Consider the following 25,000-nt stretch of genomic DNA (forward strand, 5'->3'; position numbering starts at 1 on the left):
AGGAACACCAATATATTTCCAAGTCAGGATGGTGGATGGTTTGGAAGGGAACTTGATGGTAGTGGCATTCCCATATTTGCTGCCCTTGCCCTTCTAGATAGGAGGGGTCATGGGTTTGGAAGGTGCTGTCTGAGGATCTTGGGTGAATTTCTGCCGTGCATCATAGAGGGAGTGGATGCAGTGCCAATCATGTCGTTGGGACTACACTTATCCAGGCAAGTGGAGACGATTCCATCACATTCCTGACATGCACCTTTTGGATGGAGAACAGGCTTTTGGAAGTCAGGTGGAGAGTTACTTGCCACAATATTCGTAGCCTCTCACCTGCTCTGAAAGCCAGTGGCTATTGGCGGCCCCGTGCGTAAAGTGTGCAAGCCAAACCCGAACTGTTCAATCCGTCTCAATCCAGACCCAGACGGACGAGACTTTACGATTTGTTCCGGCCAGGTTGTCCTCGGGCAGGCACGGGGACACCGATAATAGTGCCCAGAACAGTACTACGGAAATTCGAATGGATAGGCTGAGAGAGAAGGCCCCTCTACAGCGTAGTCCACTCAAGAGCTGGACAATTTTTAATTCGAGTTTTAAAGGGCCATTTAATTTTAAGTGTAGCAGAGTTCTGGAGAGCGAGGATGAGAGAGGGGATGAAAGGATTGTCCATCCAATAAGTGTAGAGAAACCTGAGGAACTAGAAATAATTGTTAACTACCCCATAGACGATTTTAAGTGTAAATATTGTAAGAATGTTTATAATACAACGGGGGGTTTTAGGAAACACCTTAAAATATGCAAAGGGATTAAGGCCATTAGGATAAGATGCAGTAAGTGTAGCTGGGAAGGTAGCTACCAGGCAGTGGCTTGCCATTTCTCGAAATGTACCAAGGGGGTTATTGATAATGTAAATGTTGAGATTGATGCTAGTGTGAATATTGGTAATAGCAATGTGGAGATGGATTTGAAGAAGTATGTATGTGATCTATGTCCCTTAAGATTTAGTACAGCCAGAGGCCTTGGGCAGCATGAGCGGCATGCACACCCTAATTTGAGGAATGAGAAGAGGAAGATTGGGAGTAGTGGAGGTAGGAAGAAAGAGGGTAGTACTGAGAATAGTAGGAAGGGTGTGTGGTCAGCCGAGGAAGTGAGTATGGTGATAAATTTAGAGCGAGAATTTGCTGGTAAAAGGAACATTAATAAATTGATTGCGGAAAGATTAGGATCAAAGACTGCAAAGCAAATATCAGATAAAAGGCGGCTGTTAGCTAAGAAAACTAAATCGAATGATAAAAAGACTGAAGTAGATGAGGAGATATTACCGAATAGTAATATGGATGAGGAAGAAGAGGAAAGTAACGAGATTGTGGATAGATCACAGGAAGGAATAGATAGTACCCATAACGATATTAATAATTTGGATTGCCCAGAGGGATCAGTGGATGAACTACTTAGTTTAATTGAGGTAAACCTGGGTAGGAATAAAAAGGGAAAAAATGAGTATGAAGGGATCATGAAGATGATCCTAAATAAGATAGAGAAGAAGAATAAAGGAAACACTAGCAATAAGATTAAACAGAATAAACGGACAGATGTCAAATTAAAGGATAGTGAAGTAAGGAAGAACAAGAAGGTTAATGGTGCAATAAGGAGATATGGTAAGAAAAAAGGGAAGTTTAAAGAGATGCAGGTCCTTTTTAAAACCAAACGCCAATACTTAGCTAGAACCTTAATGGGGGCTCCGGGTAGAAGTAAGTGCCCCTTAGAAAAGAAAGACTTAGAAGATTATTTCAAGGGTAAATTAACGAAGGTTAATGAGAAGAGCAATTTGAGGGGCTTTGCTAAGTACAATAATCAGATAGGGGAATCCCAGTTTGCAGCTCTAACGGGACCGATAGTGGTAGAAGATGTCGACCGTGCCATTAAGGCGATGGACATCAAGACTGCTGCGGGCCCCGATGGGATGACAATGGGAGACATTATCAAAATTTTTAACAAGGACAATATGCTGCTGCCAAGATTGTATTCAATCTGGGTGGCCTTGGGCAGGATACCAGATCAGCTGAAGATCAGTAGGACCGTACTTATCCCAAAAAGTAACAATGAGGAAGAATTATTAGATATTAATAATTGGAGACCAATTACTATTGGTCCAATGTTACTAAGAATTTTTACTAAAATTATGGCTAATAGATTGAGCAAGGTTATTAATTTGAATATAAGACAAAAAGGATTTATGACGGGAGTCCCAGGGTGCGAGGAGAATATTAAGATTCTAGAAAATATAATAAAGGGGGCAAAATATAAGAAGAAGGATCTTGCAATAGTTTTTGTAGATTTAGCCAAAGCCTTCGACACAGTGGGACACAAACTGATTGTGACAGCTCTTAGAAGACTCCAGCTCCCGGGAGTATTCATACAACTAATTAGGGATCTTTATGAAAATAATTTTACCCAGATCGAGGGTTTTAATTGTAAAACCGATAATATTCCGATTTTATGCGGGGTTAAGCAGGGCGATGCTCTCTCGCCAATTTTATTTAATATAATTATGGACCCGCTAATTAGTACGATTGAAGAGAAACAAAAGGGGATATTCCTGGATGAAGGTGGGAAGGATTGCCATTGTGCAACGCTGGCATTTGCCGACGATATCGCCCTAATTAGTGAGACATATGAGGGTATGGTATTTAATCTTAGATTAGTAGAAAGATTCTGTCGGAATACAGGACTGGAGGTTAACATTAGAAAAACTAAAGGGTTCTATTTTAGTCACAAGAATAAGTCCTTTATTTATAACGATAAGCCTAACTGGAAATTTGAAGACCGGGAGATTCAATTTATTGAGCCAGGGTCCACTGATAAATATTTAGGGGCCAAGATTGACCCCTGGTTGGGGATTAGCAAGGCTAATTGGGAAAACCAATTAGAACTATGGATAGGGAACTTAAAAGGTTCATCCCTGAAGCCCGTTCAAAAGATTGAAATTTTAAAAACATATTTTATCCCGAGGCTATTTTATTATTTGGTTTTATCAGAGGTTTCTCTGAATTATTTAAAGAGATTGGATGGTATTATTAAGAACGCGATCAAAGAAATCTTACACCTACCACAATCCATCACAGACGGCATTTTATATGCCAAGTCTCGAGATGGAGGCCTTGCCATAAACCGCTTAGCGATATTTATCCCGATTTCGATTATGAGGAAGTTTGGATCGCTGCTGAGGTCGGAAGATGGGGTGCTACATGCGTCATTTAAATTTGCCGGAAGTAGCTTGAAGGATCGAATGCGGAAGTTGAGTAAACTAAGAGTAATGGAAAACATCTGGAATCCAGAGATTATCTGTGGATCAGAGGAAAGGGATATCGTCGTGAATAGCGATGAAGACGAAGACGGTTTGGAACAATACGGGAGCGCAAATCATGCAAATTGGAGAACGGTGGAGATGCAAAAGTGGATGACCCTCCCCTGCCAAGGTTCAGGAATTCATTATTATAAGAATGATAACATCTCAAATAGTTGGTTACAGAGGATACAGCACATGAAATCGTCTAAAGTGATAAGTTCGCTGCTATTGAGAGCTAACCTCTATCCAACGAGGGCATCACTGACGTATGGAAGGCCTTTCAACATCAAGAATTGTAGAAGGTGTGAAGAAACTTCTGAGACTGTTGCTCATATTTCTGGTTGGTGCCCCTTTGTAAAGAACATGTGAATAAAGAGGCACAACAGAATTGTAGAGGAATTAATTGGATGTGTAAGGAAATATGGATGGACAGTCTTTGTTGAGCCATGGATACGGGACAAGTCTGATAAACTGTGGATACCAGATATTGTATTGCAAAAGGGTACGCAGTCCGTGGTGGTGGATGTAACGATAAGATCGGACTTTCAAATCAACTCCCTCGAGGAGGCTTGGGAGGAAAAGATTAGGAAATACGGACACCTTGATCAAGAGATAAGGAATTTAACCGGCAGTGGAACCGTAGTGTTTTATGGGTTTGTTATGGGCGCCCGAGGAAAATGGTTTGGAAAGAACTCGAACCTGATGAAGACCCTTGGGATAGAAAAATATAAAATGTTCGCTCGAAATATCTCAAACCTTACCCTATCTTTGACTCTTGAACTCCTGAGAGTGTTTATGGACTCATAGGAACTCTGGCATTATTAGTATTTTATAGTTATATTTATTTGTTAATTTTAGTAATTTTAAGTATTGTAATGGTCTTAGTGGTTATAGTTTTATGAGTTTTTAGTGAGTTTTAATCATAGATTTTATTATTTTTATTAATAAAGTTGTTCAATTTTAGATCACCTAGGTAAGGGTAGTGGATAGATGGGTGTTTATAATTAAATAAATCACAAGCTTCACACAACAGAGGATGATAGGGTATCCTGCTAAACGGTCGAAAGCCCTAGCTCATCCTACCCTGCTGGCATTCTGCATCACAATGCTATTTTTTTTTTTAAACCGTCCCTTTTTAGATCTTCTGGCTGTGGTTCTATTTTAATTTTACATTGTTTTTTTTTTAAAACCGTCCCTTTTTAGATCTTCAGGCTGTGGTTTCGCTGGAAAGAGGTTAATGTCATATGTCGACGAGCGACGAGAAAACTCGAAATGGACACTCCATCGTGTAATGATGAGTGCAATAAATAGCCAGCCTGTTCTCCATCCAAAAGGTGCTCATGTGGTGAGTCCAGTTGAGTTTCTGGTCAATGATTACCCCAAGGATGTTAGTAGGGAATCCAGTGATGGTAGCCCCATTGAATGGTGGTTAGATTGTCCCTTACTGGCGATGGTCACCACCTGGCAAGTGTTCCTTGCCACTTGTCAGCACTAGCCTAGATATTGTCCAATGAGTGTTGCATTTGAATATGGACTGGTTCAGTATCACTGAAAATAGTGAACATTGTGCACAGATGATTGCACAACCCCACTTCCTACCTTATGCTGGAGAGAAGGCCATTGATCAAACAGCTGAAGATGGTTGGGCCTCTACCACTACCCTGAGGAACTCCTGTAGAGATGACCAGCCAGCAACCATCTTCCTGTCAGGTATGACTCCAATTAGTAGAAATATTTTAGTGTGTATCATTGGTATGCAATAAGGTATACTTGCCATTGTCCTACCAGACCCTAGGGTAGCACTCAGACAACTGGTGGCAGTATAACCAGGAAGTCACCACTTACTTGACCCGAGGGGGTGGTGAGAGAGACAGAATAAAAAAAGCTTTCAGCCAATGTGGATTGAACATGGTTGACATGAACTCTGCACTGCAAGTGAGCCTTCCAGTCAACTGAACCCCTAGGTAAGCAATACAAGCACTGGAAAAGAAAAATGCCCTTGGTTTTAATTTGGAGACAGTGTTGGACTGGGGTATACAAAGTTAAAAATCGCAACACCAGGTTATAGTCCAACAGGTTTATTTGGAACCACTAGCTTTCGGAGTGCTGCTCCTTCATCAGGTGGTTATGATGGAGCAGCACCAGTGCTTCCAAGCAAGCCTGTTGGACTATAACTTGGTGTTGAGATTTTTAACTTTGCTCTTGGTTTTGAATGGAACGAACGGACATACCACATTTTTACAACTATTAGCCTAGTGTTCACAATGGCCCAACATTGTTTAGTATTATGAGAATTACAATTGAAAAAGGTGAAACAATGAACAGACAGTCCTACAAATACATACTGAGAATCACTGAAGGCCTTTAGAATTTCCCGGTCCAGAAAATTCCTTGTTATGTCATTAGCTTTAGTGCTTGAACTCTGTAGCTTTGTCTGATGCTCTTTTCTATCCAATAGAGAATCCAAGATTGGGAGATCAATCAGCTGTAACAGACGCAGAATTGCTTGTTCTTGCCATATCTCTTCAACCACTGGGGAAAAAAAGATTATGGAGGACATTAAAAAATAGCCTAACATGATCAAAACAGTTTGAGAAACCACCCCTACAACTCAGCCAGAAACAGTTTTAATAAAATTGTTAAGGCACACATGCTAAATTGTCATTCAGTGCTACACAAGGTTTACAGCAGAGTATCCATTTCACAAAGGCATCTTGCAAAGCATCAAAACTGAAGAGTGAACTGTGCAAGTGTTTATGATAATCTTCCATAATGGAAGATTGTTTTTATAGAACACATTCTTTAAAACACCCTCAAGATTGCAAACAGTCTAGATACTCTGCACATTATTGCAATTGGTCAAAGTTTGTTAAGTTACAAAATTTTAACCAGGTTTTACTTGTTCATACAACAGGGACTCAACACAAGGGAAATTAGGAATCAATTATAACTGTGGCCTTGCTAACACCCATATTCAGATAAAAAAGGTCAGTTACAACCTGCTGAGAAGTGCCATTTCTTTTGATTATTAAATCAATTCATACACATCCTGGTTTTGCAGATATTGAACCATTGAGAAATAACCCTTCACATGATACATTTACTCAGACTATTATGCTTCAGTATTACAACAAATTTTTGCAGACAAAAGTTGACCTACTTTAAAGATGAAATTGTAATCAGTTAGATTGTTAAAAGCTTAAAAAGTAAACAGATAAAAATCAAAAATCAGATGCAGCAAGCAGTACTAAAGTTAACATTGCAGTTAGTCTTTAATGGAGTGCAGATACTGGAAAAATCTAAAAATAATGGAGAAACTCAGTAGGTCTGGGAGCATATTTGCAGAGAAAGAGAAACAAAGTTAATGTTGAGTCCAATGTGACTTCAGAAGAGTTCCATCAAGCAAGTGATTTAGTGGTGTGAGGTTTTAAAAACCTCTAGTACAAAAAAGGTCAACATTTATTGACCTTGGAGGTGGGCAACTGCAAAGCAGTATTAATATTCTTTTACTGTGCTATTCAGACCAGGATACTGTAGGGATTCTGATAAATTGTCAGATGAAAAGTGCTAAAACACCCAAATTGGAGATGGTGCCAGCCCATCACCCCACTCACCACCATCCAGGGCCCCAAATAGTCCTTCCAGGTGAGTAGCAGCTTCACCTGCCACTCCTCCAACCTAGTTTACTGTATCCGGTGCTCCCAACCACATTGGCGAGACCAAATGTAAACTAAGGGAAAGTTTCACCAAGCAGCTCAGCTGGGCCTGCAGGGGGCTGACTGGACCACCCAACCACTGCCCATTTTAATTCCACTTTCCAACATGGCCATCTTTGACCTCCTCTACTGCCATGACAAATCAAACCTCAAATTGGAGGAACTCCATCTTATTTTCCACCTGGGGAACCTATAGTCCAGAGGACTCAGTTCTCCAATTTCAAATGACCCCTCTGCCCAATTCTCTTCCCAGCTCCTTCACCTCCCTTCCATTCTTGGCCATCTACCAGATTCACTCCTCCCATTGATCAACCAGGTCATACTTTCTACTTGTATTCACCTATCCCCACCCTGCCTGCTGCCACCACCAACCCCCCACAAACCCAAACTCCTTTAACACCCACCCCCAGTCCTGAAGAAAGGTTACACCCAAAAATATCAACTTCACCTGATGTGTCCTCCCAGCCTCCTGCCTGTCAAAGTCGAGACTGTGAGCAGGTCCTGCAGCTGGTTGGATTTCCCCCCTACATCTGCCTTTGCCTTCTGGAGGAACCCTTGGGAGTAAATGCTGAAGCCACCTCAGCAAATGTTGGATTTAATTGATCCTAGTTTTGTATTCAATTAATTTTTATTCCTGAACCTGGAAAAGACTATGAAACAGAAAACAACTTCTGCCCTTTATCACCATGTTTGAGCAGTTCTACAAGAGTCAGTGACCAAGGTCTATCAAATATTGTACGATAGGCCATTAAGTACTCATTCTTTGAGCTTGTATGGAAACAGTTGCATGGGAAATTTGGCACTCAGCTTTGGAAACCCATCTACCATGTTTCCTGTAGGAGAAACATAAGAAAACATTTGCATGAATACTAGCTGCAAAATATGACTGAGACAACTGTTGTGTATAAGTCAAGAACCTGTAGCATTCATGTTAGCCAAGCTGAAGAGTTGTTCTACTGAACATTTCATAGTCTTAGGTGATGGCTGTCATTCAACATAAGCAACACGTACCTTGATGAGGCAACTGCGAAGTTCCAATGGATGAAGCAGCTACAGGTTTTAAATTCAAGTTACTGAGCAGTTCTTCTAAAGGACTGTCAGGAGGGTGGTTAGCAGTGGAAAAATGATCTGGTTCGTGCCTAAAAAAAAGATTAAGACTTGTTCATACAACCAAGTTTATTCAACTATGTTCATATGAATTTGACAGCTTTTGGATTTGGGAGATGACATGAGGGTAATTGTTGAATTTATCTTAGCTATAGAAAGCTTGAACAATATACCATTGATTACATTTTCAACCCCATTACATTATTCATGTAAAAGTATGTGGGCATTAGGAAAGGGTTCCACATCTGGGGCTTTCATTTATCCTCCCTTCCCAGCATGCACTAGATAAACTTGTGAATCCATTAATAGAGTTTGACCTATTGCTTTGATAGAAGATACCAGTGACCATGAAACTGAGTGTCAAAAATCCAACATCCTTGCTCAAATCTTTTCCAAACTGCAAGGGCTAAATGTATAGAGTCACCAGAAACACATCCATAGAACCAAAGTGAATAAGAATTTAAAAAGTTAAGAGTACAGATAACCTACCTTGCACTGATTAGCGCATCTGTGCAGCAAGATAGGTTAACTAGAAAATGCTGAACATACTCAGCAGGTCTGAGTGACCTGAGAAATATTTCATTGGAAATGGAAAAAATGTCTGACTCAAAAGTCAACCATGTGCAGATACCACCTGCCCAGCTGAGTATTTCCAGCATTCACAATATTTGTTATTTGTATCAGTAAAAAAGAGTACTTAGTGGATTTTAGATTCCATCAATGCTAAGCTTGACAAAACTAATTTCAAGTCAATGAAAAGGTAAGGGGTCATTTGCTCTGGATCCAATAAAGACTGATCAGAGTATTGTCTAAATGGAGAGAATTCAGGGACTGTGGAGGAGCAGAGACTTGGAGGTGCAAGCATGGAAATAACTAAAAGCTAGCACAAAAAAAAAAGGTTAATGGAATGCTGGTCCTGACCTCAAGGGTAGGATAATTTACTTTAGAGTAAATACATTCAGTTCTAGGCACTACACTGCAAGGAAATGTTGGCCCACGAGAAGGAATTCACAACTATATCAGGTCCTAGAGGCATCGACTAAATTTGTTTTCCTTTTGAATCTAAAAGGGATCACCTAGTTAAGGTGTTTGTTGACTCCCAATTCAATCCCAATCTTTTGGGTCTCCCCTAATTCCTCTGGCGGAAAAAGGAATAACTTTAGATTTACAGCTAGGTTGTTCAGCATTATCAGGAAGCATTTGGTCATAAAAGACAACAAATCAAGAACATTTCTTTCCCTTTCCTCCCACACTCCAAAGATGTGCAAGTCAGGTGAATTGGCCATGCTAAATTGCCCGTAGTGTTAGGTAAAGGGGTAAATGTAGGGGTATGGGTGGGTTACGCTTCGGCGGGTCGGTGTGGACTTGTTGGGCCGAAGGGCCTGTTTCCACACTAAGTAATCTAATCTAATCTAATGTAATCTAATTCACACCCCTGCCTCACTTCCCTCACCCCACCCAAGCTAATAAAGCTTGAAAAAAAGGGAGGGGCTCATGGGTTGTCAATTGAGATCAAAGCCAAAACAGTATTTTTGATGAACAAAAATCTAAGGGTTATGAAACCATCAAGTGTAGTTGAGATCAGGATGATTTAGTGAAACAACACGGTTTTCCTGTACTTGTGGGTTTAAGCTAAAGGAAGGTTAGTCATTTGTACCTTTTGACAGCAAGCCAGAACAATACAGGTCCTCACTGGAACCTTGCACGTTGCTCCTGTTCAATTGTAAATGAAGGATAGAGGGACCTATCCTTATTAGTGATTCAAGCCAATTTCTGCATTCTCTGGACTACGTGTTGTGCAGACATACAAAACCATTTTCAGAATGTTAAAAATAGCTTCCAAAATTCAAAGTCCAAAACAGGTTCTAATTGTAATTATTGGTTGGGTTCAAGGTTTTTTCCCCCCAGCACTGCAGTGAACAGCTGACAGTAATAAAACATTGCTGCCACGTCTAAGAAAGGTGGAAGGATGTCATATTTAAAATCTTGAACTTACCTCCTATGTAATCCATTGAATCCATGGCCAGAAGCTTGGCATTCATTCACAACATCAACCCATCTATGCACAGTGGTAAATCTGTACAAACTGCAGCTGTCTTCAAAAGCACATTCTTTATCCTTGCTAAAAAGCTTTGTGCCAACTGGTTCAAAGACCTTATTATCCATCAAAGCCTGACAAAGCCGCACCACTTTTGAGCGGGAAATTTGAACTTCTCCAAAATAACAATTCTGCAGAAGGTGACTCAGGATAAGATCGACAGCATCAGAACCAAGGAAACAGTCATTGTGATGTTTTAGATGGTGTCTGCGACGTTTCACCTCCACTTCTGACTGAAGGGCAACAATTATGTTACACCAAATATGAGTTGCTCTAAACTGTTTTGAAGTTGGCAATTCTGAAAGAGGAAAAACAAAAAGCAGTCTCAAACCGTAATACTAAAGTATCAACCCTGCCTCAGTGGATAACGCATTCACCGCATTCAAACAACATTGCAGAGTCTTGAGCATAATTCATCTAGTAAAGTGCTGAGGGAACACTAATTACTACTTTTCAGTGATATTAAAATCAGGCCTCTCCCCTGCTGGTGAAGGTTAAGAAACCCCATAAGACCCCACAAAAAAGTTAAAGGTGTTCTGGGTCAACACTTACAGAACAATTGGTCTGAACATTATGTTAAAGCAGTGGCTGGTACAGTTTTCCCTCCAAAAGACAGAAGGGAAATATAATAGAATTAAAAAGACTGAGAAATCAGGACAGAGGCACAAGTAAAAACTGTTTGCACCATTGGAAGGAAAGCATGAGTGCGCTGATTTAAGATAACCAGAAAAAGCAGTGGAAATAAGAAACTTTCACACACTTTATTGTATAGAAAGGATAAAGGGTCCAGTTGTACAAGAGATTCTAGCCAATTTCTACATTTTGCAGACGAGATTAGTTGCACAGGTCAGATTATATTGCCTTGAAGTATGGCGGAAGCTGATATCGTCACAAGGCCTTCTAAATGGATTTGGATTCAGATGGTTGAAATGCAGGGCATGATTGGGGGAGGGGGGGAAGAGAAGGGAAGAGAGAGGAGGAGATAGGAGACTTGCTGATTTGAAAAGCCAATTGACACTTTTTCATCTGTCCTAGAACAATTGTGGATCTTAAATATTTTAATAAAGATCAGGGTAAAAACAGGTGCTCTTAAACCTACATGGATCATAAAATCATCTCAATTTAGTGTTCAGCTTTGGATACATTTTAAGGATAAGAGGCTTGGAGCATTTCAGTATAATCCCAGTGATGAACTTAGAGTTGAGTGCAGAACCTTGAGGGATGAAGCACTTTAGCTAAAGCTTGGGGTGGAGAACCTAGATTGTTCTGAGTAAAGTGGTTTGGTAATATTTCAGAATGTACAAGGTTTGGCAGGTTGGATAAAGTTGGTAAGGAAATACAGTTTCTATTTAGCTGATTTAACAAGGAAGAGGAGTTTAAATATGAGGTCATGACCTGGGCCTCTACTTGCAAAGACAGTGGTAGGAGAGGCAATTTCAAAAGAAATTGGATGCACACTGAAGAATAAATGTGGAAGACTACATGGATACAGCAAGGAAATAAAATGGTATTAACTGGATTGCTTTATAGAAAGAAAGCTAGGCCAAACAGCCAACTCTTGTGCCATCATGATTAACAAACCAAAGAAAGGTGCTCTTCACATTAAATAAGGGTGAAGAATTTAACAGAGCAGCAATTAAAAAAGAAAATCAGGAAAACTTTAGTAGCAGATGAATCAAATTACTACAAAGCATAACATTTAAATCAGTAATTGTTGAACAGATTTTAAAACCAGAGACTTAGTTATTTAGATTTTAGTTTTGGAAGCCAAATAATTATTTTCTGAAGTGGATAGATATCTGGAAGATTTTAAAAGTTACAGAAAAGCCAAGTGGGATTTGGTGATTAGCTCAGAGGTACAAGCCTAAAGAATTCCTTTAGCCCTGAATTAAATTTTGATTGTGAAGCTGAATGGTAAAAATGATATTTTACCATTTTCACAAGTAGAAAAAAAACAAGGTATTTTAAACCACTTCAAAACAGATGTTTAAAGTATATTCACATAAATATGGAATACAATTAACAGAATTTACCAGAGAGTAAATAGTGTTAGCTTGACCATTTTTTAATGGGATGGTGTTGCTGGCTGGGCAGCATTGATCACCCAACTGTAGTTGCCCTTAAGGTGGTGGCGAGTTGCCTTCTTGAACCACTGCAGTCCACAAGATAATTAAATTTGACAAGGGATTTTAACAATTTAAAAACCTGTCCTTAATACTGTTCTACATGAAAATAGAAAGCAAAAAAACCTTAGACTTTGACAACAGAAACCCCAGAAAAATAATCCAAACTTCTATAGAGGGGTTCTGCTGTGAGCAAGATGTGTTCATCTACACAAGTCAATCCATTGTTTCATTTTATATTCTAGACATAACTGCTTATCTCTGGAGAACATTTGATCAATTTTGAGTATCAACTTTCTGAAATGAGTGGTCTAATTAGAACCACATCACCTGCTCATTTCAAATTAACCTAAAATTTGAAAGTTATGCCTGAATCAGCTCCCACCACCTGTGCAAACAGTACATTCCAGGACATAACTCACCACATAAAATCTTCATTGCAATTATGAAAATACTGTGACTTTAAGCAGTGTATTTTGTCCTTTTCTTCAAAAAGGAAGGGATTGAATCAGAGGTTGAATGACCTGCTCCAGGCTAACAAAGTAAACAGCTCAAAGTGCCTTGGTGTTTTTTTTAAAAACAGTGGAATAGAAGCAGCATCAAGGGATGGGATCAACCTCCTACAGAACCAGGACTTTAGTTTTAACTTTGTTGCTGAGGTCTTGAAGGTGGAGGAAAGCTGTTACTCCTGTTTAGCCTAAAAGCTCAATTCTCTTCCTGCTGCTAAAATTGCATACTAGACACTATTGGATTTGCCTTTGCCAAGGGTTTGCTACAGGATGTTATATTAAACAGCAACTGTTCCAATAGTTAAATTTATTATTCTGTTGCAATTTTCAAAAGATTTAAAGTTTGATCAATTCTTTGTATTTTAACTATAAAATGGGTTCTTCAAGCCTGGTAGTTTGAGTTTCAAATTTGTCTGGAACATCACTATACTTGCCTTTTAAAACTAGAAACTCAACTATTTTCATGTATGAGGGAGTTTGGTCTGGTCCATATAGTGTAATAATCAGCAAAATTTGAAGATGACTAAATTACCACTGATAAGAGTTTCTCCCTTATATACTCAAAACTATTCATGTTATCATCCAAACATTTCTCCTTAACCATCTCAAATGGAGTGCAACCCCAGCTTCTCCCACCTCTGAACACATCATTCTTTTCTCCCAGCTGCCACTATTTTGCAAGTCTTTTCACCCTCAAGCCTGGAAATTCCATTGTTCCCAGGTTGTTGTATCGCCATTTTCCAGAGGGTTGAGAACCTGTGGAATGCTTATCAAGAATGCAGCGGAGTGTCATGAAAATCAATATTTAAGGCACAAAGATTCTTGATGGTTCCCAGAAAGGTCGAGTAGGCAAGAGTGTGAAATTCAGACCACAATCAGATCAGCCATCTTGAATTGCTGAATAGGTATGAGATGACAATAGTTTATTCCTGTTAATTCATGTTCATATGAAAATCAGAATCCCACAGTACAGATACAGGCTGTTCAGCCCATCAGGTGTGCACCAACTCTCTGAAGACCATACCACTGAAACCCACCCTACACCTGCATCCCATGTTTCCTGTGGCTAATCCACCCAGCCTACACATCCTTGGAAACTGGTGCAATTTAGGATGACCAGACCAAACCTGTACATCTTTGGACTATGGGGAAGAATATGCAAATTCAACAGTCACTCAAGGCTGGAAACAAACCCAGGTCCCTGATGTTGAGGCAGCTCTAACTGTAGTGCCAACATGTCATCCCAACAGACATATTCCAACCTTTTCAGGCGTTCAGCAAATTTCCCTGGCTTCTGCTTTCTAACTTGAACGAACTGCCTTCTGAACTTACCATCTCACCTTGACGAGAAGATTTGTGTACACCCTCCCTTTTGTATGTTTATGCATATCCTTAGAAAATGTTGCCCTTTTAGTTACATTCTATTCTTCCTCAAAATCATTAAGTTTAAATAAATTTTCAAGTGTTTACAATTTCAATTGCCACACGTCTTACCCATTTCACACATCTACCAGAAGTCCAATTCTGTCAACTTCAAGCTTTGAAAGAGCACAGGAGCACAAGTGCACATTTTGGTCTAATTAGCATTTATGAAAAGGAAAGGCTCTAATTCGGAGGGATACCACTCAACTTTCTCCTGCCTGAGAAACAACCACTGTCACTCTTAACCAATTCTTTTATTTCAGTTGTTCTTAAATATTTTACTTAGGACTTTGCCCAACCCTTTTTGAAATTCTAAAAGTAAGAAAGCAACCACACATCAGCCACATTAAGCCATCTGGTGCCTCAGAGCACAACTAGAAGTTCATAAAATGTCAAACTCATGCTTTTTCACAGTTAATTTTTAAAGTCATTAGTTCATATCTTTCTAAACATTAGTTATCCCTGCTTGTCTATAAAGTGGTCACCCAAATCAATCCAACTAGTCTAATTGCCTGGCTTATCCTTGAGAATTTTGGGGAAAAGTGACTGCTCAAAACAAGTATCTAATCCTGATCACCAGGAATGTAATGACAACCCTGGGTTCCATCATCCACAAGGAAATATAGGACAGCAAAAGCCAAGTTCTTCAGACACTAACCACAAATGGGAGTGACTAAAAGACAGGACGATATTTACTTATTGCATACCCAAATTTCATTACCAATGTTAGTAAGTTAACATTGTTATGCTAATTTACAGCCAAGTTAACCGTCAATACAAGTAGCTTCCAAACTACAACCAATCTTGTATAATAAGGTAGAATTAAGTTCTCCTCCAAATCTAACAAGGATATCCAAAAATCTGTTAAAAAGCACAACTCCAGGTTTAGTCAGAAGCACTAGCTTTTGGAGGGCTGCTCCTTCAGGTAATTGTGGAGCAGGACCATAAGACAGCTATATATTTGCTATAAGTTGTCTTATAGTCCTGCTCCACAACTACCTGAAGGCGCAGCACTCCAAAGCTTGTGCTTCCAAATAAACCTATTGGACCATAACCTTGTGTAGTGATTTTCGGCTTTATTCACCCTAATCCAACATCAGCTCCTCCTCAAAAATCTATGGCATTCTTTACTTCACAATGGTTCACAAGTGGAAAGACTGTCTGCACGAAGGAACATCTATTGACTTTGCAAGTAAAATACTGAAAAGTCTGATTCAGAACCCTTTTTCCCTTAATGAAAAATTTAAAAACTGCATGGCTGAGGCTTACTAATTTCTATGCCAAACAGCAATTGCAGCCTCTCTCCGTGAAGAGAGAAGGTCATTAAACTGGGATTAAAGTATTTGGCAACACCATTCACTAGTGTTCCAGGATACTGCGAATATCACAAACAAGGTTACAGGAACTTAAAAGCTATGACATCCATGCAAAACAATATGCAAATAATGACCAACTTGCATGGCATCTGTAAAGAAATAAAAGTGCTTGAAGGTATAATATTCAAATTAACATTATAACAAGCCACCCAATAAGGGATATTAGGTCAAATGCTTTGTCCAAGTGGCAAATGCTTTGTCCAAGGGGATCTCAAAGGCAAAGGATAAACAGAGCAGTGCAAGGAATGCCAGCTTTAAGGACTAATCTTAAAATCAGGATGCAAGAGGCCAGAATTGGATAGACACAGGTCAAAGGGTTATGGGGCTGGAGAATATTAGAGCTAGGAGAGGCAAAGATGTGGAGGAACTTGAAAGACCAGACTGAGAATTTTGTGAAAAGTCAAGGTTATTGACTAACCAAGATGTAGCTTAAACAGGTATTGTGGACAAAATGACATCTGCTTCAAGTTAAAAATGCATTTTTGGATGAGCAAGTTTAAGGATTAAATGAGAGGGGCTGATTAGGAATATTAAAACAGTCCGGTCTGGATGTGACAAGACAATCAGTATTTCAGCAGATGACCCAAGACAAGGGTGGATTAGAGTGATGTCTGGCCTGTTTTTGACTCATTTTAGTGCAGGAGCAAATATGGAATCAAACTCATGACAGACTAAAATCAAAATCTGAAATAGCCTCAGACAGTTGCTAGAGAGAAGCATAAAACTGGTGATAAGAGTTTGTGGGTGGTACCAAAAAGCAATTATTTCAATTTTCATATTTATCACTTGAGATCAGATTCTATACATAGGTCAGAGAATGGTAACAGTTAGCTAACCAGATTAACTGGCCTATTTCAATTAGGTTTTGAATGGAATGAGAGAGATTAAACTTTGCAACCCATAAAACCACAATATTGACAATAAGAGGCATGATCATCATTTTCCAACAGGCATGTCAGTACTTTTCCCCAGTCATGGGATGACAATAGTACCAGGTACACTTTATGCAAGACATAACATTAATTCTGTGTGAGATGGATTTATCTTTGAAGGGGAGAATCTATTCAGTAGAACAAGCAACCAGTGGACTTTTACTAATGCATGGACCAATAAAAATTGCTTTGGTAAAAGATGCAACACAGCTAAACAGATAAAATCAGTCCCCAAAGTAGGATGAAGGAAAAAACCCAGTATTCATGGAGAAATGCTAGCCAGGTTACAATTATTACTAGATGTTATGGTCAAACTCCAAACCAGGTGAATTCTGCATGTGTAGTTACATACGTTCATAAAAGGCCATGTGAAACTATGACAGGACAGAAGAAACTAATTATAATTCATGCATGTACAATGTTCACATTTCTTCCTCCACTTAATTCATACTAATTAAAATGGCAATAGTTGACACATGAACTGTTAGTGTCAAGCATAATCTAAATTGTTATTTAATTTGCCTTTTCTAGTTTGCATCTATTTTTGTGCATAGACAAAATGGTGCAAGAACTTTAAAAATATTTTTTATTCACACCTTAGTGATGATACAGTATTCCTAAACACTTCACATCTATTATAGAGTTGCATAACAACATCTTTGACCACTTCAGGATGTTTTATGACCAATGATATACACTTGAAGTGTAGCCACAAAGATTTCATATGCTGTAACTCATAGGTAATTTCACTCATTCACAAATAGGAAACATTACAAAAAGAAAGTGTTTTATAGTTTAGGCAATCACTTGTGTCTAAAAGCAAGTCCAAGTCAGCAGTTGGATCCCAACTGAATTCCCAAGGATACAAACGCTAAGAGAGAAATATCTGTGATCCTGTTAATACTGGAAATTCAGATTCTATTGTGAACTCTGGCCTGATTAGCAACAAGTTTTGTTTCCACAATTTATTCATGGTGGTTAGTCACTAAACACTCAAAAGAGGCGGTTAACATTTTTTAAAATAAAACTTTTACATAAGGATAAAGTGAGTTTATACTACACCAGAACGAGTTGAAACAATTTTAAAATAAGTGTTGATTCAGGGAGAGCTTGCCAATTGGATACAAAATTGGCTTGATGGTAGGAGACAGAAGGGAGTGCTGATGGAAAATTGTGACTAGTGTTGCACAGGGATTAGTCCTGGGTCCACTATTGTCTGTCATTTAACAAACTTCAGTTGAGAATTTAGCAGGCATAATTAGCAAGTTTGCAGGTGACACCAAAATTGGTGGTGTAGTGGACAGTGAAGATGGTTATCTAAGAATGCAAAACAACTTGTTCAATTGGGCCAGTGGGCTGAGGAGTGGCAGATGGATTTTCATTTGGACAAAATGCACAGTACTGCATTATGATAAAATGATTAAGAGCAGAACTTGGTTAATGGTAGGGTTCTAAGTAATGTTGTTGAACAAAGACATGAGTTCAACTACATAATTCTTTGACAGTTGTGTCACAGATAGACAGCGTGGTACACTTGCCCCCATTGCTGAGACCATTGAGTATGGAGTTGGGATGTCATGTGGTTCTACAGGATGTGACACCATATTTGGAGCATTGTGTATAGTTCTGGTCACCCTGCTATTGGAAAGATATTAAATTGGAGAGGGTTCAGAAAAGGAAATTGCTGGGACTGGAGAGAGTTGAGGAGAGGCTGGGACTTTCTTTACTGGAGGTTTGGGGTGAGGGGGAAGATCAAAGAGACCGAGGGGCAATTCTTTCAGAGGCTGGTATGTGTATGGAATGAGCTGCTAGAGGAAGTGGTGGAAGCTGGTACAATTGCAACATTAAAAGGCATCTGGATGGGTATATGAATAGGAAGGGTTTAAAGAGATATGGACCAGGTGCTGGCAAGTGGGACGAGATTGGGTGGGGATATCTGGTTGGCATGGACCAGTTGGACCGAAGTGTCTGTTTCCATGCTGTATATCTGACTATGGAGCATAGGGAGGTCAAGGGGTGACCTTGGAGGTTTATAAAATCACAAGGGGCACAGATAAATGAATAGCCATTGCTAGGTAGCACTATTTTTTGTGTCCTCATTACTAAATGAGGTATTAAGTTCAAAGCTTCAAAAATTTCATTTAAGGACATGCAAACAAATTTCCAGACAATCTTACACCATTTAGAAATCAAATAAAGCTAAAACCTATTTAAGAGAAATATAAAATCACTTCAGAACCAATGCTTCAAAACTAATCATGAAGCTTCATCACAAACCAAAAGCATAAAAAACATGGAGCTTCAAACCAGGTATGGTATTGTACTAAGTAAATCCACGCTGGAGCCTCAACACCATAGCTAAAGTTCGATGTTAAGAGCACGGTGGCTCAGTGGTTAGCACTGTTGCCTCACAGGGACCTGGGTTTGATTCCCACCTGTCTGTGTGGAGTTTGCACATTCTCCCAGTGTCTGCGTGGATTTCCTCCCACAATCCAAAGATGTGCAGGTCAGGTGAATTGGCCATGCTAAATTACACCCACATTAGTAAGGGGTAAATATAGGTAGGGGAATGGGTCTGGGTGGGTTTCTCTTCAGAGGAGCGTGTGGACTTGTTGGGCCGAAGGGCTTGTCTCCACACTGTAGAGAATCTAATCTAAATTTGCTTTCTTACAATCTGAAAACAATGATAACAAAGCAAATTAACTACCAACAGTTAGACGACCAAGTTCTAGTGTAAAATTAAAAATCACAACACCAGGTTATAGTCTAACAGGTTTAATTGGAAGCACTAGCTTTCGGAGAGTCACTCCTTCACTACCACATGAAGGAGCGACGCTCCGTAAACTAGTGTTTCCAATTAAACCTGTTGGACTATAATCTGGTGTTGTGATTTTCAACTTTGTACACCCCAGTCCAACACCGGCATCTCCAAATCAAGTTTAGTATGGCTGAGTTGTGCACTCTGGAGATAGTGAAGTCTGCAGATGCTGGAGATCAGAGCTGGAAATGTGTTGCTGGAAAAGCACAGGTCAGGCAGCATCCAGGGAACAGGAGAATCGACATTTCGGGCATAAGCCCTTCCTGAAGAAGGGCTTATGCCCGAAACGTCGATTCTCCTGTTCCCTGGATGCTGCCTGACCTGCTGCGCTTTTCCAGCAACACATTTCCAGCTCTGGAGATAAATGCATTCACAACTGGTTAGGACAGACACGTTGGAGTGTACCACAACTGAAAGTGAGCACAAACGCCGAGGGTTTTCGACCCACGTGATCTAATGGTGTAATCAGCAACCCCAAATAACTAATACAAGGCAACTGTAACCGAAGTCAAACAGTCAGCCCATCACATTTAATTTTAAGCTATGTAAAAGATGAACTACTCAAATTCAACACAGCGTAGAGTGCTTCCTGTTGGGCTATAACCTGGTGTGTGATTTTTAACTTCCTATTCTGACTAAACCCAAGTACAGCTTTTCTCCAGAAATCCATTGATCTAATCCATATCAAACTCACTCGATTTTCTTTTATCAAAGAAAGTTGGGAGCCAATGCAGATCACTATCTCTGGGTTTAATTAGTTTGGTCCCTCCACTCCCCTTTTCTAATCACCCCCACACAACATCTTGGTTTTTAAAAAATTGCTCAATTGATCCAGATGGTACGAAACTAGTAACCTCATCCCTAGAATGATCTTTACACTATAGAATACTTTCAGGCAAGATGTTTACAACACCGTGACACAAAATTCTGAGAATACTAAATCGTTCAATTCGATTTCAGGAATTGAAAGCTATTGAAGTAAGTATCTACAAAGGCGCTACGCAAATGTGGCTACTGGAAATTCTCCTCTCCCCCCCCCAAAGACGATGCAGTTCGCTCACATTAACGCCTCATTTCTTCAGACCATTAGCCAGAGCCTGTTTCCAGTCAGGCAGATTGAGGAGTCAGAAATAAAGCAAAATAGCCCACCCAGATGGTAGCTCGCTGAAGTCCCCCGGTTCCTACGCTGGCCTCCAGTGGTCTGCAATCAGCCTCTGCCACCCCAACTCTCGGCAGTTAGCGGACCGCGACCCCAAAAACAGCCCCACTTACCCGGACGAGCCATTCTGCCGTACTGGCATTGTTAAAAGAGTAAACGGTGGGGCGGAGAAACCGACACAGCAGAAATTGGGAGATTTCCAGGCTGCACTTGGCGTGCTGCTTCAGTTAATCCCTGCTCCGGGAATGTGGATGGAGGCTGATGCAAATCTAAAAGGCGTCGACCAACAAGTGGGGGTGGGGGTACAAGATGAAGGCAGCTGAGTTTGGGGGGGAGAAAGTCAGGTCATATGTTTATGAAGACAACTTTATGGACTGGAGTGGATTGTACGAGAAATTCCTGCGCACTCCCCTTTGCATTTAAACATTAACTTTGCTTGACTGCGTTGCTAAATTTAGGGAACAATGCTTACATTGCACGATATGGGAGAGAGGGCATGTAGGTACGTAATCACAGAAAGTCAACAGCTTGCGAGAAACTTTGCTTTTAGCTGAGGGAAGCAGTTTCAATGACAACGTGAGTCATACCTGCCCTGCGCGCCGGACTCAGAGCTGCCGGGTTCAGGGTCAAACTCATCAGCCGCGCTCTCTCCTGTACTGTTGCCATTATCCAAGGAGGTGGGAACTAAACAACCCTCATTCCTTCCTCAATATAACCTCAGGGTTGGCCTCTACTGATTGGAGCCGGCCTCCACTCTGCAAAAGTAATACACCATGGGTGCTGGGGATAAAATAAGCACTACCGCACTTAGGTGGTAGTGTGGGGGTTATAAAAAAAAATGAACCAGAATTTCAAAAAGAAAAAAAAAATGAAGTCATTAAACATGGGATTTGGAGGTATCATTGGAATCCAATCATGGCTGAGAGTAAGCTCGCTGAACTGTGAGTCAAAAGTGGGTTAAACTGCTGCTTCTTAAGGTGTGGCAATAATCACAGAATTGTTCCAGTCCAGAGGGAGGTCGTTCGGCCCATTCTGCCTGCACTTGTTCTATCATCCAGTGCCAATCTCCTTCCTCTTATCCCTAGCATTTCTTACTAAATAATCATCTTGAACTTGCCTCCGGCACATTTCCACATAGTAACCACTGGCTATGATAAAGCTTTTACCTCCCATCATCCTTGCTTTTTTGCACATCACTTTAAACCTATGCCTTCTTATTCCTTTGTTTCGTTTTCAAACTGCAACATTATCTACTCTAGTCAGCCCACTAATTTAAAAATCACACAACATCAAGTTATAGTCCAACAGGTTTATTTGAAAGCACTAGCTTTCAGAGCGCAGCTCACCACATGGTGAAGGAACAGCGCTCAGAAAGCTAGTGCTTCCAAATAAACCTGTTGGACTATAACCTAGTGTTGTGTGATTTTTAACTTTGTACACCCCAGTCCAACACCAGCATCTCCAAATCATCCCACTAACCACTTTGACAACCTTGTCTCAGTCCCACTTCTATCTATCCCAGCAACATAGGGCTAGTTAAACTGTGAGGCTTTGCTGAGATGGTAATCCCGATAGCAAATATATTCATGAAAATAAACAGTGGCTGATCCTTGGTAATTTCAAGTGACTGAGCTGTGACTGTTTCCTCTGGCAGCTTGTCCCATTGAAAGAAAGAAAATTGCTGACGCACTGATTTTAATAGTTTGTGTGGATGATTACCTAGCGTTTTGGCATTGCTCAGGGGCACCAGGCTCTGATTATCAATTCTCACCAGTTCATTTCAAATCTCTGTGGTCAGATTTTGTCCTCCTTTGCTGATTTCCCCATCTAATCTTTGAAGAAGGGTTTACTGGTGTGTTTCCCATTCTGATTCATTCAGAATCAGTTCAAGACCCACTCTAGATATTAAAACGAAGGCTGATATTTCATTGTTGAACTGAAAAGTGCTGCTCTGATGGTCTTTCAGATGTGTTATTCAAAGGAATTGAAGCTCTCATGGCAATATGTTGAAGAGTTGGGGTGTTATCTTTGATACTCTAGCCAAAGTCATGATTGTCTGTCTGATCATTGCTACTTGCTTCATTTCCTACAACTTAATATTGATTATGTTTAAAAAGCACTTCATTAGGCTAAAACATAGCGAAAATAATGTAAAGGTGACTAATTTTCCTTTCAAATATTAACAGTATGCATTTATGTAGGGCAGTAACTCTAAAGCATATCATATTAGCATTATCAAATGTAATCTGACACTGAGCCATAATGGGACTGGAGGTTTTAAGGAGCACTTTAAATGAGGAGAAAGGCAATGAGGTTTGAGGAGGGAGTTCCAGAGATTAGGGTCGACTTAGCTGGTAAAACAACTACCAATGTTAGATCAAAGGACATTAGGGGTTCAGAGGATTACAGACTGGTGCAGGGATACAAATTAAAATCAAGGATGAATTTGAAGCATTTAGCCAGCAATACGTGAAGAAGAATGAGACTTGGTGAGAATTAGAAGATGGGCAGCAGAATTTTAGATGAATTGTGCGGCCAACATTGTAAGAGTTACTCCTAGGAATAATAAAGGCAGTGTACAGGTGCCCTTTGCCCAAGAAGAGGAATTCATTTAAATAAAACAATAATTAAAAATAAACACAGAAACTGCAGGAAAATCTCAACAGCATCCACGGAGAGACAAAGTAGAGAATCAGAAGTGACTCACAGAAGGAGGTCAATTTTCCCATCATATTTGCACCAGTTCTTCAAACAAGCATTATTACCTAATGCCAATTTCCTGCTTTTTCCCCATATCTTGCATGTTATTTTGATCCAAATAATTGTCCAATGCCCACTTAAATATCTCAATTGAATTGACCTTCAATTGATGAATTCCATGCCTTAAATACTCAGTGTGAAAAATGTTTTTTTTTAATCACTTCACATTTGCTCCTTTTGAAAATCACTTTAAATCTATACCCTCTCATTCTTGTTCCTTTTATAAGAAGGAAAGGGTTCTCTCTATCCACTCTATCTAGTCCCCTCATGATTTTGAAAACTATAATCTGATCTCTTCTCAGAATTCCTCTTATCATCCTCCTTCTCAATAAAGACAATACTCCCAACTTCTTCAATTTATCCTCATCTCTGGAACCATTCTTGTAAATTGATTCTATACTCTCTTTGATGTGTTTACATCCTTCCTATAGTGTGATTTCATGAAGGGTAAATCATGTTTCACTAATGAACTTGAGTTATTTGAAGATGTCACAGGCAAAGTGGATAATGAGAAATGTGTCGATGTAATATGTCATCCATTTACGCTACACAATTGCTGAAGATTATTTATATCCAAATTTCATGCAAGAATTTAAAAAGAAGCATTAATCAAGCAGAAATACATCTTCACCGACAGGGCTTAATTACTAACAAGTGAATTGTTCTCCTCTGCAATCGTTTTATTCTGTTAATATGCAAACTGTTGTGGAAAGCATTCCAGTTGCTTGCTTCTGAAGCTTGGGTGTGCCAAGATGGTGTGCATTTGGCAAGGTGTCTTATTGAAAGAAAGACATAAAATTATACTGAAACTCCAGAAATGTTACACTGGTAACTGGGTGGCTTCTACATGTACGGGCTGAAATCAACCCCACACATTACTGCTGTAAATACAATAACTTCACGTGAGCTGTTCTTTTGTTTGTTGGGGCCATATGTAAAATAAGCAGCACCGGGTCTTAGAATGCAGTGTAGAAAAGGCCCAACTGATTGACAAAAGTCACAAATACCACTGTTACAATATAAATCAGTTGTGCAAAACATTCTTAAAATGGGGTTACATTTCTACTACTCTTAAGATTCCCAGACAGTCAAGGCCAATGTGTACCTCAAAAGAATGTCATCTGAGAACTGGATTGGATTCAGTGTCAATAGATTCTAAGAGCAGAATTTTCCCCTCTGTGGAGATGGTGAGAAAGGTGGGAAATAGTTGGTCCTAGAGAGATACTCGACACTTCTCCCCTGTGATTTAGGTACAAGGCAGGGTAGTCCATTACAGATTTTCTTGACTCACTAGCAAACAAAGTCCTTTAGTGGTCTGGTCATGTAACCACCACGTAAGGGATTCATTTCTCTCTTCCCTGATTATCCACCTTCCCAGCAGAGAGAAAACTGGCTGACTGGGTCACTTGCCTGCTGGGTTAGGGGGAACCCTTTACTTGCCTCATTCAGGAGGGCAATTGGAAGCATGGATGAGGAGTAACCAGATTCTCTCTGAAAGTCAACTCCTACCCTTGTCTCAGACACCCTGACAACACTCTCCCATGACTCTCCACCCTGTGAGAAGCAAAGGAAATCACTTTTCTTTTGTCATTGGATTCCCTAAAGACTAGACCTGGACCAACAGTCTTTAAGATCCACAA

General features: G+C 39.9%; 1 protein-coding gene across 2 annotated transcripts in view; it reads right to left on the reverse strand.

Moving 5' to 3' along the window:
• Nucleotides 1-21,296, reverse strand: part of depdc7a (DEP domain containing 7, paralog a) — a 54,017-nt gene extending 32,721 nt beyond the window's left edge. The window contains exons 1-4 of one of the 2 annotated variants that reach the window (XM_043705524.1): nt 21,188-21,296; nt 10,160-10,559; nt 8,068-8,195; nt 5,686-5,872 (exon numbers count right to left, since the gene is read on the reverse strand). In XM_043705524.1, the coding sequence (XP_043561459.1) occupies nt 5,686-5,872; nt 8,068-8,195; nt 10,160-10,559; nt 21,188-21,266 (794 nt within the window). In that variant the 5' untranslated portion in view covers nt 21,267-21,296. Of the gene's footprint in view, nt 1-5,685; nt 5,873-8,067; nt 8,196-10,159; nt 10,560-20,713; nt 21,078-21,187 lie in introns of those variants that run through there. The other variant, XM_043705525.1, reaches the window with a different exon arrangement.
• Nucleotides 21,297-25,000: the final 3,704 nt, after the last annotated feature.

Source organism: Chiloscyllium plagiosum, chromosome 16, assembly GCF_004010195.1.
Source record: "Chiloscyllium plagiosum isolate BGI_BamShark_2017 chromosome 16, ASM401019v2, whole genome shotgun sequence".
Taxonomy (NCBI): Eukaryota; Metazoa; Chordata; class Chondrichthyes; order Orectolobiformes; family Hemiscylliidae; genus Chiloscyllium; species Chiloscyllium plagiosum.